Genomic DNA, 16263 nt, shown 5'->3' on the forward strand with positions numbered 1-16263 from the left:
TATATATAGGGCCAAGCTGGGGGTACCTTGTCAAGATCCATACCTACCAACCAAACTTGAATTGGTTTAGTAGTGTTGCCTCCAGCCTCCTCCTCCTCCAACCTCTCCCCCAACAAAAGCATTTCATAGCTTAATTCAATCATTATTGGTTCGTTACATTCTAGCTATTCCCATATATATTGCTTTAGTTTTCCTTAATTTTCATCCTTTTCTCTTCATTTGATACATGCGTGTGTGTGCTATTTACATATGCATTTTGTATATGATCGAAATTTTCTTCCATCGAGATATATAGGGTGATTAGTTTGAATCATGACAAATTTGCTTACAATTCGTTGCTGTAGTGGTGGTATCAATTACTACATGAGTACTGATCAATGTGTACGAGTCGTACATAACTTGATATGGAGTACATATATATTTCAGGTCGTGATCACGCATTGACAATTGTCCGGACCAATCATTAATCATATCCCAAAGCATGGTAGCCACTACTAATATTTGTTGGACGTGATAGATAGTGCGTTTGGCTTGTCTAGCTGTTTGCATACTCATATTCATATATATGGCGAGATAGAAGCACATCTATACTTGATTAAGTGATCATTAATCATCTATACTACATATCCATTTGGATTGTGTCATGATTAACTAAGTCACCACGCGTGGTTTAGTTTATCAAATCGTACCAACTAACGTTAGTGCCAACATCTAATTTTTCTTACATACATGCAGATGCATGACACAGTTAATTATCTAGCTAGTGGAAGCTCCACATATATAATCATATATACATACATGCATGGTGTACCATCTACTTAACATAACATGCATATATAGTGCTCATCACAAAAAAGTGCAAAGGATGATCGGTGTATATTTGGAGGCACATTATTTCCTGTCTCTTGAGAGTCTATGACACACACAGCACTAGTTCACCACTTGATGGCTCAAGCACACTACATATATATCCTTGTTTTTTCAACAAAAAAGATATGGATTTTTTGTACTACTACTTATGAAGAAGCTATGCATAATACAGAGGGAAAAGCAGCAAGAATTAAGGTGTAGCAACCTGCAAAAATGCGCGCCAAAGTGGAGCTAGCCGTCCTCCTCTTGGTCCTCGTCGGCGTCGCCGCCGGGATCCGGCCGCCGTCGGCGCCGCCGCCGGTGACGGAGGACACACTTCAGAAGGTGGCCGGCTCGCTGGAAATGTACGTCGACGAGCTCCCTCAGATGCCCAAGATCTACGGCTTCTCCATGAGACACGGTCACCCCTCTCCCATTCGTCTCACCATCGGCATGTACCAGAAGAAATGGGTACGCAAAATTTCGGACAAAATTTAGCTGCTTTTGATAAAATTTGTTCAAATTTAAATTTCATGTGAAGTTCAGGAGTTTTTGAATTTTTCCAAACCTTTTTTCAAATAGAAATTCCACCGCGACCTGCCGGCGAGCACCGTGTTCGTGTTCGGGACGTCGGCGGCGACGGCCAAGTTCCCGGGGCCCACCATCGAGGCAGCGCAGGGGGTCCCACTGTCAGTGACGTGGCAGAACTACCTCCCCGCGCGCCACATCCTCCCGTGGGACCCCACCGTGCCCACCGCCATCCCGCGCCGCGGCGGCGTCCCCACCGTCGTCCACCTCCACGGCGGCGCCCACCCGCCGCAGTCCGACGGCAGCGCCTTCGCCTGGTTCACCGCCGGCTTCGGCGAGACCGGCCCGGCGTGGTCGACGCCGACGTACACCTACCCCAACGCGCAGTCCCCCGGCGTGCTCTGGTACCACGACCACGCCCTCGGCCTCACCCGCGCCAACCTCCTCGCCGGACTCCTCGGCGCCTACGTCATCCGCAACCCGGCGGTGGAGGCGCCGCTCGGCCTCCCCTGCGGCGACGAGTTCGACCGCGTCCTCATGCTCGCCGACCGGAGCTTCTACGCCGACGGCTCCATCTATATGAACTACACCGGCATCATCCCCAACATCCACCCGCAGTGGCAGCCGGAGTACTTCGGCGAGGCCATCACCGTCAACGGCAAGGCATGGCCGTTCCTCGCCGTCGCCCGCCGCCGCTACCGCTTCCGCATCATCAACACCAGCAACGCGCGCTACTTCAACCTCTCCCTCACCAACGGCCTCCCCTTCACCGTCGTCGGCTCCGACACCAACTACCTCTCCAAGCCGGTCACCGCGGCGAGCCTCCTCGTCTCCGTCGCCGAGACGTTCGACGTCGTCGTCGACTTCTCCCAGTCCACCACCTCCGAGGCGGAGCTGGTCAACACGGCGCCGTACCCGTACCCCGACGGCCAAGCGCCCAACGACCTCAACGGCAAGGTGATGAAGTTCGTGATCTCGCCGGCGAAGGCGAAGGACACCTCCAGGGTGCCGGCGAAGCTGCTCGACTACGTCGCCGTCGCCGAGGAAGAGGCAGTGCAGAGGCGGTACATCGTGATGTACGAGTACGAGGACGCCGCCACCGGCAACCCGACGCACCTGTACATCAACGGGAAGAGGCTGGAGGACCCGGCGACGGAGACGCCGCGGCCGGGGACGACGGAGGTGTGGGAGGTGATCAACCTGACGCCGGACAACCACCCGCTCCACCTCCACCTCGCGACGTTCCAGGCGACGCGCGTCCGCGGGCTCGTCGACGAGGACGCGTTCAAGGGCTGCATGGCGAAGCTCAACGACGCGGTGAGGTGCAACGTGAGCCGGCACGCCGTCGGCGAGGAGGTGGCGGTGCCGGAGCACGAGAAGGGGTGGAAGAACGTGGTCAAGATCGCGCCGGGGTACATGACGACGATCGTGGTCAAGTTCTTCATGGTCGACAGCGGCAAGCCGTACCCGTTCGACGCCACGGCCGAGCCCGGCTACGTCTATCACTGCCACGTAAGCATCGACACTTAATTAGCTTTCTCTGCCACTTAATAATGTCTTAATTACTATTCCCTCCGTCCCAAATTATAAGGTCTATATTTTTTTTACATGGTCTTCAATAATATACTTTGACTATTAATTTATCTTATGTTATGTTTCTAACAAATATAAAAAATTAGTATTACATAAAAGTATTTTAAAATATGAATCCAGTGATATAACATGCATGATATTTAACATATATATGATTAGAATGATTATTAGTTAAAAAGTTATTAAGTTTGGTTTTCCTTAAAAACAAAGCGCCCTGTGATTTAGGACGGAGGGAGTAACTGCCTCATCGTTTACTTGTCACAATTGACCATTACTGTTTCAATTTTGACCGTTTAAACGTTTGAAGTTTTATTATGTCTTTTAACCACACATAAAACTTTTGCATAAAAGACCAGCTGTCGAAGTTAAAAAAAAAGTGAATAGTAACAAGAGGAAGTAACTACAGTTATACTTACAAATTTACATGTTGACATTAACACGTTTGTTTTTACTGTTTGATTGGTTGCAGATTCTGGATCATGAGGACAACGCCATGATTCGCCCGCTAAAGCTGATCAAATGAAGACATTTTTAAGGAAATGATGATCAGAGTACAAGAAGCAATCCAGTACCAAGTGTAAATGGGATCCCTGAACAGAGAAAAGCAATGAGATTATAATTTATTTTAGAAATTGTTTAAGATGTTGTATCACAATAACTTAATAAGCTGTAGGCCATGTGTTTGTACTTTGTAGGTAAAGTAAGCATTTGTTTTAGGAGACAGAAAGCAAAAAACTATATGTCTCCTAAATTTGTCATAGTTGTCCTTCCTTTTTCACTCTGTTCTTCATGTATTCTTGACTCTGCTAAATGCCAAATAATGAACGTTATTCTCTCCAACTTTCAGTCTTTTTCATGGAACCTCTCACATCCCAGAATTATATGCACTAAACAGAGCCCAGCATTTATTTTAACTTCAAAATTGCACTGAGCAAAACAGAAAAAAGAAATACGTATAACAAAAAAAAAAGGAAAAGGTTGTGCAACTGTGAATGATGGCCACAGAAAAAAAAAGAGGAATCCAATAGACACAAAAGAATCCAAGCGGCATAAATCCAAACTAGCATTTCCATGCTTCGGAATAACCAGACAATTAAGAGGATATCAACAGGCCACATCTTTCTCCCAGCAAAGTTAAATTCGATGCCCACTATGCCACTATATATGAACAAATTCCTGGCCATCTCTTTCCATTCTCTCCTCACAACATCTTGATAGATTTTTTTTTTTCACTCCATGGAAGCAAGAAAGAACCTAAACCAGAACCAAAATTAGGAGTCAAAAACACATTGGCTGAAAGGTCCAGCTTGTCCCATTGATCTCTCTTCACTGAAATCCAAAGAAACCAATCTAGGAGTACTATCTAGCTTGCTGCAATGGAGAAGAGAAGGTTTCTTGGAGTGTGCTTGCTTGTGGCAGTGTTGGTGTTGCGGGCGGCGGTGCTCGGCCGTGGTGACGACGGCGGCCGGCTGCTGGACCCGGGCAAGCTGGAGATGTTCGTCGACGAGCTGCCGGACATGCCGAGGATGCGCGGCTACGGCGTGGCGGAGGGCGGCAAGCTCGTCGCCGGCAACCTCACCATCGGCATGTACGAGACCATGTGGGTAAGTACGTGAACAGAATTGCAGAAATGATACAGTTCCTGGCACTTGGATTTTCTTGTCTTCTCTCTTTAATTTGTTTTGATTATTATGTGACGCATATCGTGATGGCAACCTGAGTTTGGTACGATACGGTTGTCCATTTTATTCATAGCTCAGCCCTTGTTTAGTTACAAACTTTTTCTTCAAACTTCTAACTTTTCTGTCACATCAAAACTTTTCTACACACACAAATTTCTAATTTTTTCATCACATCGTTTCAATTTTAACCAAACTTCCAATTTTAGCGTGAACAATACACCCTCAGTAGTAGTGAAAATTCTCAGAAATGAAAACGTTAGCTGAAAACTGGAAACAGTTCATGAAAAAGTAGGCAAAACCTGAAGATCTACTGCAGGTAGTTTAGTGCCTGAAAGTTTAAGTACAGACAGTAACTGCTGCCAAGTGCCAACTGAGCAGAAGCTCGTCATGCACTTCGGGCACTCTCGATCCTACTAGTACTAGCAAACTGGAGTAGCTATGCCTATACTACAGTATGGTCATTGCTAAAATTCTAGGCTTCGAGCACTTTTAGGACAAAAGGACATTCTATTGTCTAGACAGCTCGAAAATGTTTGAAAGCTACGTGTATTTCTTCAGAAACAATTTTTTTAAGGATATTGCACTATATCTTTCAGCAGTAGTTGTACTGTATAACGTCTCTCAAAAACAAGATATCCAGACCTAATCAAATGATTTTTCTTTTAAAGAAAGGGGCTCACAAGTCACAAGAAACGCAAGTATTTTAGGACCTGGCCAATCCACAAATCACAGGGTCACGTACCACTAACTGCGGTTCACAAGAACTCTGCAAATCTTATTCACTCATAAGTCCTCATGCATAAAAGTAAGTTCAGCCTCGGATTATGAAAGCAACATAAGCAGCTGATATTTCTTTTAGCACTGTTACTGCCTAAAATTTCATCACGAAGTCATCTTTAGTACAGTAGTGGTCTATTTTGCTTGAACGGTTACACTCAGAGGGCAATAAAGGTCCGAAGAAAATATTTTGCATCAACAAACAATCCGTATTTCAAAGATGCAGCTGCTAATACCCTACCATAACAAGTACAAAAATATCGCATTTCCTTTTCAGTTCCCCCAAATTTGATCTGATTAGTGACAGATGTTTGCACAAGAAAAGTAGGCCTACTCTGTGCTGTCATGCAGTGTCTTTGCAAAGTGGAGGGGGACCTCTGTTACTGTTAAATCCGATGTGGAAATCCTGTACTAAACTGAGCTAAATTTCACTCCATTCTTTTAAATCAGGATAAGATGATGCTGATTCTATTCTACAATCATGCTACAATTAAACATTTCAATCTTCAGAGGGACCCTCCTTTTCTACACTAGAACATCAGGACTTCCTAGAATTTCTTCAGCATCTAGCTTTTCAGAACTTTCTGTCTTTCTTTTACACACACAATTCTTAACTTTATCTGAAAAAACACACAACTCTTGTGATGAAATGGATCGCATTCACGGGCCACGACTGACCGCTCACTCACGTTGGAAGTCGTGACACAGGTCAGCCCCTGTCTGTGTCGCTCATGGCCCCCACCTTATCGTCAGAGATGAAAATGGCAGACCATTGTTCAGAGTTCTTCGATGGAATCCTTTCTACTTTCTCTGAATTCTCATTCACGTTAAACTTTAGGAAGACTTTCTAGCAGCATGATGAGTTTGTGCCTGTTTCACTTCTTCACAATGTCAGCATCCTAATGGCCAAATCGCAATGCACTAACCTTCAATTAGAAGCTAACTTGATATGTTGAGCACAGCAAAAGGTAGTTCAGAGTTTTGTAATCCCCTTTTCTGCTTTCTCTGAATCTCCAAGCAAATGCTGTACGGTAACTCTTTAGACTTTCCTGCAGCAATGCAGAATGATGCGTTTATATCCGTCTCACAGTGCCAACATCGTATATTGCTGTAATGCACTAATGCATTGACTTCAGATTAGGAGTTGGTAATAATTGCGTAATGTAATTTTTTTTTATGGTTAACTGTGTAATGTACTCCTCAGGGAGTCCGGGTTGATAATATTAGTCGTTTTGAATAAAGGTAAAATCAAACTTTAAAATCTTTGACTACAAATAATTTCTAAAATATTCATCTTAAAAATATGAAAATCATATGTAGATTAGTCTTAAAAGGTACTTAAAATCATATATTTGTTAACATTTCTATATATATTATAATAGAAAATAATTAATCACTCCGTTTCACAATGTAAATCATTCTAGCATTTTCCACATTCATGTTAATGTTAATGAATCTAGGATATATATGTCTAGATTCATTAACATTAATATAAATATAGGAAATGCTACAATGACTTGCACTATGAAACGGAAAAAGTATCAAAATTACTTTTTGAAGACCTTACCATTATCTAAAATGATAAGTATTATCAATCCGGAGGAAGTAATTTTGTAATTTTGTAAATGCAATAGATAGCAGTGCTAGAGAAGTGAAATTGTTTTTTTTGAACCATTGTTTTTTTTTTGGCAGAAATTCCACCGCGACCTTCCGGCGACGCGAGTCTTCGCCTACGGGACCAGCAAGGAGACCGCCACGGTGCCGGGCCCCACCATCGAGGCCATGCAGGGTGTCCCCACCTACGTGACGTGGACCAACCACCTCCCGCCACGTCACTTCCTCCCGTGGGACCCCACCCTCACCGCCGCGGCACCTGGCAGCGGCGTCCCCGCCGTCGTTCACCTCCACGGCGGCGTGCAGCACTCCGGCTCCGATGGGCACTCGCTCGCCTGGTTCACCGCCGGCTTCGCCGCCACCGGGCCGCGCTTCTCGTCGCCGGCGGCGTACGAGTACCCCAACCAGCAGCCTCCCGGCAACCTCTGGTACCACGACCACGCCATGGGGCTCACCCGCGTCAACATCCTCGCCGGCCTCCTCGGCGCGTACCGCGTGGCCTCCCCGGCGGAGGAGGCGGCGCTCAACCTCCCCTCCGGCGAGGCGTTCGACCGCAACCTGGTGCTGTTCGACCGCGACTTCCTCGCCGACGGCTCGCTGTTCATGAACCGCACGGGGAACAACCCGAGCGTGCACCCGCAGTGGCAGCCGGAGTACTTCGGCGCCGTCGTCGTCGCCAACGGCAAGGCGTGGCCGTACCTCCGCGTCCGCCGCCGCCGCTACCGCCTCCGCATCCTCAACGCCAGCAACGCGCGCTTCTTCCGCCTCTCCCTCTCCGGCGGCCTCCGCTTTGTGCACGTCGCCTCCGACTCCGTCTACCTCGCCAGGCCGGTGCCCACCCGCGCGTTCCTCCTCGCGCCGTCCGAGATCGCCGACGTCGTCGTCGACTTCGCCGAGTCCGGCAACGCCACGGCGATCGTCCTGCGGTCCGACGCCCCGGCGCCGTACCCCGGTGACCCAGGCGACAAGGCGGAGACCGTGCCGGTGATGAAGTTCGTGATCGACGACGACGACGACGCGTTGTCGACGGAGCCGGACACGTCGAGCGTGCCGGCGAGGCTGACGTCGCCGTCGCAGTACGCCAAGCCGGACGCGAGGGAGGCGGTGCTGACGCGGCGGATCGCCATGTACGAGTACACCAAGGAGGGCACCGACGAGCCGACGCACCTGTACCTGAACGCGAGGTCGTACATGGACCCGGTGACGGAGACGCCGAGGGAGGGGACGTCGGAGCTCTGGGACGTGATCAACCTCACCGACGACAACCACCCGCTTCACGTCCACCTGGCGCTGTTCGTGGCGCTGGAGCAGAGGTCGCTGCGGGACGTCGACGACCTCAAGGAGTGCATGATGGCGCGGGGCAGCGGCGGCGGCGGCGCGGACGCGTGCGGGCTGGAGCGGCACCTCGCCGGCGGGAGGAAGCACGTGGTGCCGAAGCAGGAGCGCGGGTGGAAGAACGTGTTCAAGGTGCGGCCGGGCACGGTGACGAGGCTGCTGGTGCGGTTCCGGCCGCTGTCGCCGCCGGACAGCCGCCGCTTCCCCTTCGACGTCGCCGCCGGTCCCGGCTACGTCTACCACTGCCACGTAAGTACAACTACACTGCTCCGATGATCTATTTGTTAACTTTTTTTTAACGATCAATTAATCAGCTAAAGATTTACTTAGCTTGTTCGGTTTGAAATGCAGATTCTGGACCACGAAGACAACGAGATGATGAGGCCGATGAAGATTGTGCGCTAGTACGTGTCCATAGGAATTATGTATGCACTTCAGTAACATAATTTTGTGCCATACTCCTATATAGGATTGGGATCCTCTGACGTTCTGACGACGTGGTGACTGACATGTGGGCTCCACCGCTCGTGGGCCCACCTGTCAGTGACCACGTCCGTGTGCAGTTCACGTCAGAGGATCCGGTTCCTCCTATATATATGTACCTACCCACGTGAACATACACATGTGTATTTCAAAGCCATGTCACCATCTCAATTAGACATTCCATTTGCATTTACACGCACGTACTAGTGTACTACCATTCTAGAAGTACTACATCCGTTTTATATTATAAGACTTTCTAGCATTACATGCTAATAAATTTAGACATATACACATGCCTAGATTTATTAACATCTATATAAATGTGGGCAATGTTAGTGTAGTAACAGCGCAAGCACCTCGTTTGAGTTATCTCGTATGTCACGTAAGATAGATACACAACGAATCTACACCTCCCACGATGCAGGTTACTATACGAGATCCTCAAAACCAACCACCCAACCCATTCTCTCTCCCACTTTTCCCTTTCTCTCTCTCTCTCTCTCACTTTCCCCTGTCTCTCTCAGTCTCACACACTTTCCCCTTTCTCTTTACAGGAGTGGCACACGCGATGGTGGTGGTCGTTGTCGTCGTCGCCGACGCGGCGTTGTCGTTGCCCGCGGCGGCGCGTGCCATCCCCGCCAGCCCGACTCTCCCTTTTCCCGGCGCGCCGCCTGCCCCAACACCAAACAGCGGCGGCATCCTCGGGCCTTAGCAAAGAAGCGGCGACGCGTCCTCGCCCCGCCCTCCTCACCGACGGTGGCGGCGGCGTGGATCTGGAGCGGATCTGGCCTAGAGCTCGACAGCACCGACCAGACCTCACCCGGCTCGGGGTGGTGCCGACTGAACCTCGCCCGGCGCTGGTGGCGCCGGAGGACATGGAGCTCTGGCGGCAGTGGAAGAATCCGAGCTCGGCATGGCATCCTCCTCCCCCGGCTTTGTTTCAACTTTTTTAAGAATCCAAGCTCTGCACATGTGTTTGTTTCAGCTTTTGAAGCATTTGTTTCAGCTTTTTCAAGTGAGTTCCTCGCGTCCTTGTTAAGGGACGAAAGCCTTAGCGAAGGAACAAGGGCCCACACCCTCTCTCCTCCACGACATCACACAACCTATGTGGAGAGGTTAAAGTAGCCCGCCACGGTGGTGCACTGTGAAGGGCCTTAGAAAGTCTTATCACGTAAAATGCAGGTAGTAGTATTCTATACTGCAGTTTTGTTTTTTTTTTTTAAAAAAAAACAATAATCGTGTGAACAGAACAGATAGTACTGTTATCTGTTGGTACTTTGGGCTTTTTGGCGACCAGCTGCTTTGAGATTCGGACAGGACACGAGTCGCACGAAGGGACATGCCCCTTCCGGATCAGAGGGGTCCCGTGCTATCCGTGTTAAATTTCCTTGCACCACTTGCGTTGTTCGAACGCGACGGCGCGGCACTGATCGTGTCTCCTCCCCTCCCCCATCCGCCTCACTAAACAACTCCGCGTCGATCACCCAACCACGCCCGCCGCCGCCGCCGCCTCTCGCCGGAGACCTCCTCTCACCACCACCGTCGTCATCGTCGTCGTCACCCTCCTCCTCCTCCACCGCTCCGGGTTGATCTACTTCGAAGGTGAGAAAGCGGAACCCTAGCTAGCTTCCTTGTGGTTTTGAGGGTTTTGGTGTGGTTTAGTTAACCTGCCCCGAAATCCTTCTCTCTCCCGAGCTTGGATTGATTTTTCTTTTTTCATTTTCCAACGTTTTTTCCCCTCCGATTGCTCTGGATTCGGGGTTCCAGCCGAGCCTCCATGCCGGACGCCAGGTCCGCCGCCGAGAATGCAAGCCGCCGCCACCACCACCACCACCGTGCCCACGCCATCACCGACCGCTCGGAGCGTGGGTTGCCTGAGGAGCATTCACGGGGCAGCGTGGACGAGCGGTTCGTCTTCCCATGGATGGGGATTCTGGTGAACGTGCCTACCGAGTGGAAGAACGGGCGGCAGGTTGGGGAGAGTGGGAACCGCCTCAAGGAGGGATTCGCGCGGTTCTGCCCACACAAGGTCATCCCGTTGTGGAATCACAGGGGTCACACGGGGAACGCCATTGTGGAGTTCGCCAAAGACTGGACCGGTTTCGAGAACGCGCTCGCGTTCGAGGTCCACTTCGAGCAACAAGGGTATGGCAGGAGGGCATGGATGGGGAACAAGTACAGGGGGTCACAGATGTTTGGGTGGGTCGCCAGGGCCGATGATCACAACTCTCCGGGGCCGATTGGGGTTTATCTGCGCAAGAACGGTGATCTCAAGACTGTTGCTGATCTTGAGAATGAAGGAACACGCAAGACTGACAAGCTTGTTGCCAATTTGGCTAGCCAGGTTGAGGTCAAGAAAAGGCATGTGGAGGAGCTTGAATCTCAGTACAATGAGACCACAGCGTCACTTGAAAGGGTGATGGAGCAAAGGGAGCAGCAGCTCCAGGCTTACAATGAAGGTGTGTGCTCATCTTTTGCTGTTTACATTTATCCCCCGTGTGATGTTAGCTATCATTAGATATGAATTTCCCTCAATTTTAGCACACCTGGAGCTTTGAGCTGTTTAATGTTCCTCTTCTTTAACATTCTTAACCAGAAATTCGTAAGATGCAAGACCTTGCGCTCAGACATTCACAGAGGATCATGGATGAGAATAAGAAGCTGCGTTCAGATTTGGAATCCAAGATGCAACTACTTGACTCAAGGTCCAAGGAGCTTGACAAGCTAGCTGTCCAAAGTAACTCTGACAGAATGAACCTTGAGAAAGAGAAGGAAAAGGTATGTGATGTCCTGTTTCTATTCTTGATCTTTTTCTTGTCCCATAAGAAAGATACCAGTATTTCTTTTTTGTTGTTGTTGTCATGCTACATTGTTTTACCACATTTTACATTGCAGAATGTTAATTTAGCAATAGGAATTTTGGGTAATGCAGATGTTATCTATGTATCATTTTACTTTGTAAGGAGGTAATGGTGCTAATTGCTAGTAAATAGCGACAAATTTAGGGTGTTGCTTGTTAATTCCTCTGTATTGTAGATTTGCAGTATGCATGTAACTCATGCCAGGTTGTTGTGGTTTGAATACAGAACGATATTAAAACTAAGCATCTTAAGATGGCAACATTGGAGCAACAAAAGGCAGATGAAAGTGTGCTGAAACTTGTGGAAGAACACAAGGTTTGGATCTTATTCACTTTAGTTAGTTTTCAGAAGCCATTTTGAATGAATGCCTTATTGCGTGGAAAATGCAGAGGGAGAAACAAGCTGCTCTAGACAAGATTCTCAAGTTAGAGCAGCAGTTGAATGCTAAGCAGAAGCTTGAGTTAGAAATACAACAGCTTCAGGGCAAATTGGAAGTAATGAAGCATATGCCAGGTAAAGAAGACTCCGAAGCGAAGAGTAAAATACATGAACTCAGTGAGGAGCTAAAAGATAAGTATGCTGAAATGGAATCAATAGAGTCACTCAATCAAGCACTGGTTATCAAGGAAAGACAAAGCAATGATGAGCTGCAACATGCCCGGAAGGTGCTGATAGAAGTAAGTTGCCTGTGTTGTTTGACCACATGCCCAATATTAGTTATGTGACATTTTGTTGATGATGACACCTATGGTTCCGTTGTTTTAACATCGGATCTCAAGATCATTCCCTCCTTTTGATATGTTGTATGCTCTGCAGGGCTTCCAAGATATTATAGTTGGTCGAACAAATATAGGCATCAAGAGAATGGGTGTGATTGATTTCAAAGCATTTACAAATGCTTACAAACAGAGATCCTTAGAAGAGGATGCAGATGTTAGTGCTGCCGAGCTTTGTTCTCTCTGGGAAAATGAGATTAAAAATTCAGACTGGCACCCTTTTAGGGTTGTCATGGTCGACGGTAAAGAGATGGTAGGAATCCCTTTACTATTGCTTTTACATACTTGCTGTGGATTAGTTTGTTATCTTGAATATTCAATTTTATGGAGGAATCCCAGTTTTACTGCAATATTGCATTCACATATACTTGCACAATGTCTGCACGTTGCGACGGGTCTAAACTAAATATTTTAAGTCTAAAATACAAGATACAGACACAGTAAGCAAATGCCTATCCTCAATTCCAAAACTTGTAGGCATACTTGTACTAGTAATCGTGGGCACTTAGTGAGGTAGGCGCATCTCAATTACAACATGCATTCTTTTGTTCCACGTGTTACCTAATGTGGTAAGAATTAGTATCGCACTTAAGGTTCGGAAAACATTTGGTCTGTGCAATTCATGTGGATTACTGGTTAAATTAGTGGCGAGGTCTTTGAGCACTCTCAGTCTAGCTGTTAGTCTTCATGTCTTTCATTTAAACTAACCCATGCATTGCATGAGGGACTCTGGCTATTTATTTGAATGTACCATCTAATGGTGTGTGGTCTGGTGTTAGGAAATTCTTTCTGAAGATGATGGGAAACTTTGCGAACTTAAAGAAGAGCATGGTGAAGAAATCTGTGCCATGGTAACAAAGGCACTGCTAGAACTTAACGAGTACAACCCCAGTGGCCGCTATCCTGTACCAGAGCTTTGGAACTTCAAGGAGAACCGGAAAGCAACACTCAAAGAGGTCGTCCAATACATCCTCAATCAGTGGAAGAAGAACAAGAGGAAGCGTTGAGCCCAGGGGTATACTGTTTAGCAGTACCGTGGTATAACTCCTAATGATGAGTCGGCTAGACTGATTAAAAGCATTGTTATGGCATGGACATTGTGAATGCCTGCTAATTTTAGACTGAGGGGTTCGATCTATCTGTGTTTGTATGTTGCTGTTGAACCAATGATCCTCTGTAGGTATGGTATGCTCCATATCTATGTGGTTGGGCGCTGATCTGCAAATTAACTTACAGAACCACTGCGACCAAGCTTGCAGTTCATATGGAGTATATTGATTTGTTTTGCAATGCTTGCGTGATTCTTGACCCAGTAAACTGTTCTGAACATTCTGCCAGTGAGGTACGTAACTTGTTTGGACTACTGTTGTTAATCTTTCCTCCATGTGCATGCTGATCAGGTAGTACATTTTATTGATGTACGCGCTGTTCTTTTTTTTTTTTTTTGGCTCATCTAATTGCAAAGCATGAGGCTTGTGAGGCAGATTATATTTGTCTTTGGTAATGTTAGATAAGATTGAAGTGCCTGTAGTATAGACATAGTTGAGCGGCTGTATATGATCATACGACTTATTTAGCCTCTGAAATGTCGATGGTTTGCAGCATGAATACACACGAGGTTGTTGCCTTTGTTATGTTTGCATATGGACATATGGTTGCTTCGGAACTAATCAAAACTCCGCGTGTATATAATAATATTGTACCGTTGATTACTGATTACTCTGACTAACGAGTCCGTGACCACTGATTTGCTTGCACGGCCCTTAACTTTGCTTACTTCTCTGGATCTATTATTTTGACATTCTCCTCGTCAGATCGAATCAACATGCTCGCCGGGTAGCTGGGGTCGTTCACTTTGAACCTACGAAATTAAATTAACGGTGTGTGTGTATGCCTGTATTCCTACATGTAGAGAGTTTGGTTTGCTTACCTAACAATCTACTACAGGCCTCTCTCTCCGTGGCCAAAGAATAGGCAGGCATCCATCGATCACTGGTTAATTTCTACGTGCGAAACTAGGGACGCTGCACACAGATTCACTGACAAATATCAACTAATTCCAACATTTCGAACCATCCTTCTGAATTTCACCAAATCATATTAAATTAGTAGGACAATGCTGGCCATAATGGTTACAGGCTCACAGCTGCTCCCTGAGACCATGAAGGCAGGAGGTCTTTGCAATCCTGCCAAAGCTTGCTTGCTTTGCTAATTATTTACCCTAGCAAAGGGCCCAAAGTCGCAATTGAGGTGTACGTTTCAATATGCAACTATTCCTGTCACGAGAGGACAATGGATCAGCTACAGTAGATAGCTTGGTTTGGCTGCTATGGTTGCCTACTGATCTACTGCTACTCGCGCCGCCGTATTCGCGTATGGTTGCTTTCAGTATTTCGCTTGTTCACGCGCATGCATATAGCAGGTATAACCAAAGACAAAAACTGCCATGCGTTGTGTTCCGTCAGAAAAGAAAACAATGTCTCCAATTCAGATACAGAGATCCATCCACAGATAAGAAAAGAGAAGTCATTTTAATTTGCTGATGAACTAATGTTCTTTTGTTCTCTAATTCCTCACTATGAAATATATATTATGCAGTTGATCAGTTTATCACTGCTAATTCTTTATATATCCCACTTCCATCTGATGCTTGTGTGCATCTATGATGCAGAGGCCAGATGTGTTATACTCTTCCATTTTTCTAAAAAGTTTGTTAAGCAACCGATTGATCTGCTCCCTCTTTCTGCCTTCCTATGGGGTGTAGCCAACTTATTCTAATTAAGCTAGTATTCTCAATGGACAAATTCTATTCTATGTATGTGTATATTGCACTGTGAGTTGAGTGCTGATTAGTACCTCTGACCTGAGTCCAATGATTTGCAAAGCGGGTCCTTGTTATTGTTTTGTCCCTAATTCTGTACGATTTTACTATTTGTTAGTCACCATCAACAGGGTCTATCGTGTCCCTTGATTTTGGTTTCTGCACTTATTTAATTGCACCGCAAATGGTGTGTACGTAAACCATCTAGTCCTCTGTCTTTCTGAACTTCTCTGAAGATAAGAGATTTGTCTTTCTCTGAAGACACGAACCACACGCTATATAGGCAAAACATAACTGAAAAAGTAGTCGTCCATAGGCATATTCAGTTAGTGAAAGTGAAACTAGGAACATTGCCCACAGATTCACCAACAACCATTGCCAAATTTTGGAAGAGCTAGCATTCTTACCTGACGTGCAACTCAGATTCTTTGACGACGGATAACCTTATTGTTCTAATTTATTTGAAATTAACGGTAGCTAACTGATCAAATCATGGATAGATATGTACTTGTTTGTACAAATAGTACATGCGTATATCTGTGTATCTTCGATCGCTGCAACCAATTCCACGTTTGTCGAACATTTTTGTGGCAACTTGCATGTTACTTGTATCCAATGATATATATGCCAAACAGCTAAGAATAATTGAATAATGTGAATTGGAACGCCGGATCTGCTACAGATTCGATCCAATTGGCAACAAAGTCGATGGAAAAATGCAGTAGAATGTCAACGAATCCTGCGTTTTCATTGGATCTTAACAGCTTTGATCAGGCTATACATTGTACATGCCTAGATTAAGTTTTTTTTGCTTTTCAACAAAAGAATCTTCATCAGAACACACCATGTCACACCATCTATCACACCAAGTTGCTAGTGGCTAGCTAGCTAGTAGCACGCTGTGCAAGAACAATTATAATTAGTGCATGCCTGTTGTAAAATAG

General features: G+C 46.6%; 3 protein-coding genes across 3 annotated transcripts; all 3 read left to right on the forward strand.

Annotated features, from left to right (window-relative positions):
• The first annotated feature begins 50 nt into the window (after positions 1-50).
• Positions 51-3802, forward strand: LOC127768872 (multicopper oxidase LPR1 homolog 1). The gene is made up of 4 exons (XM_052294541.1): positions 51-148; positions 1043-1320; positions 1432-2889; positions 3440-3802. Exons 2-4 carry the CDS (start codon positions 1084-1086, stop codon positions 3491-3493), a joined length of 1749 nt encoding a protein of 582 aa, XP_052150501.1. The 5' UTR covers positions 51-148; positions 1043-1083; the 3' UTR covers positions 3494-3802.
• Positions 3803-4088: 286 nt separating this feature from the next.
• Positions 4089-9448, forward strand: LOC127779303 (multicopper oxidase LPR1 homolog 2). The gene is made up of 4 exons (XM_052306033.1): positions 4089-4574; positions 7122-8627; positions 8730-8782; positions 9416-9448. Coding segments are annotated over exons 1-4 (1788 nt in total). The 5' UTR covers positions 4089-4346; the 3' UTR covers positions 9417-9448.
• An 810-nt stretch (positions 9449-10258) lies between these two features.
• LOC127779327 (protein INVOLVED IN DE NOVO 2-like) lies at positions 10259-13849 on the forward strand. Its single transcript, XM_052306062.1, has 7 exons — positions 10259-10463; positions 10629-11320; positions 11458-11639; positions 11948-12037; positions 12112-12399; positions 12539-12751; positions 13278-13849. Exons 2-7 carry the CDS (start codon positions 10639-10641, stop codon positions 13503-13505), a joined length of 1683 nt encoding a protein of 560 aa, XP_052162022.1. The 5' UTR covers positions 10259-10463; positions 10629-10638; the 3' UTR covers positions 13506-13849.
• Positions 13850-16263: the final 2414 nt, after the last annotated feature.

Source organism: Oryza glaberrima, chromosome 1 (genome assembly GCF_000147395.1).
Source record: "Oryza glaberrima chromosome 1, OglaRS2, whole genome shotgun sequence".
Classification (NCBI taxonomy): Eukaryota; Viridiplantae; Streptophyta; class Magnoliopsida; order Poales; family Poaceae; genus Oryza; species Oryza glaberrima.

Coding starts and splice junctions, on each gene's coding strand:
- LOC127768872 (XM_052294541.1), top strand. CDS start 1,084: ATGCGCGCCAAAGTGGAGCTAGCCGTCCTCCTCTTGGTCCTCGTCGGC. Junction 1,321..1,431: donor GCATGTACCAGAAGAAATGG/GTACGCAAAATT, acceptor TTTTTCAAATAG/AAATTCCACCGCGACCTGCC. Junction 2,890..3,439: donor GCTACGTCTATCACTGCCAC/GTAAGCATCGAC, acceptor GATTGGTTGCAG/ATTCTGGATCATGAGGACAA.
- LOC127779327 (XM_052306062.1), top strand. CDS start 10,639: ATGCCGGACGCCAGGTCCGCCGCCGAGAATGCAAGCCGCCGCCACCAC. Junction 11,321..11,457: donor GCTCCAGGCTTACAATGAAG/GTGTGTGCTCAT, acceptor ATTCTTAACCAG/AAATTCGTAAGATGCAAGAC. Junction 11,640..11,947: donor TTGAGAAAGAGAAGGAAAAG/GTATGTGATGTC, acceptor GTTTGAATACAG/AACGATATTAAAACTAAGCA.
- LOC127779303 (XM_052306033.1), top strand. CDS start 4,347: ATGGAGAAGAGAAGGTTTCTTGGAGTGTGCTTGCTTGTGGCAGTGTTG. Junction 4,575..7,121: donor GCATGTACGAGACCATGTGG/GTAAGTACGTGA, acceptor TTTTTTTGGCAG/AAATTCCACCGCGACCTTCC. Junction 8,628..8,729: donor GCTACGTCTACCACTGCCAC/GTAAGTACAACT, acceptor TTTGAAATGCAG/ATTCTGGACCACGAAGACAA.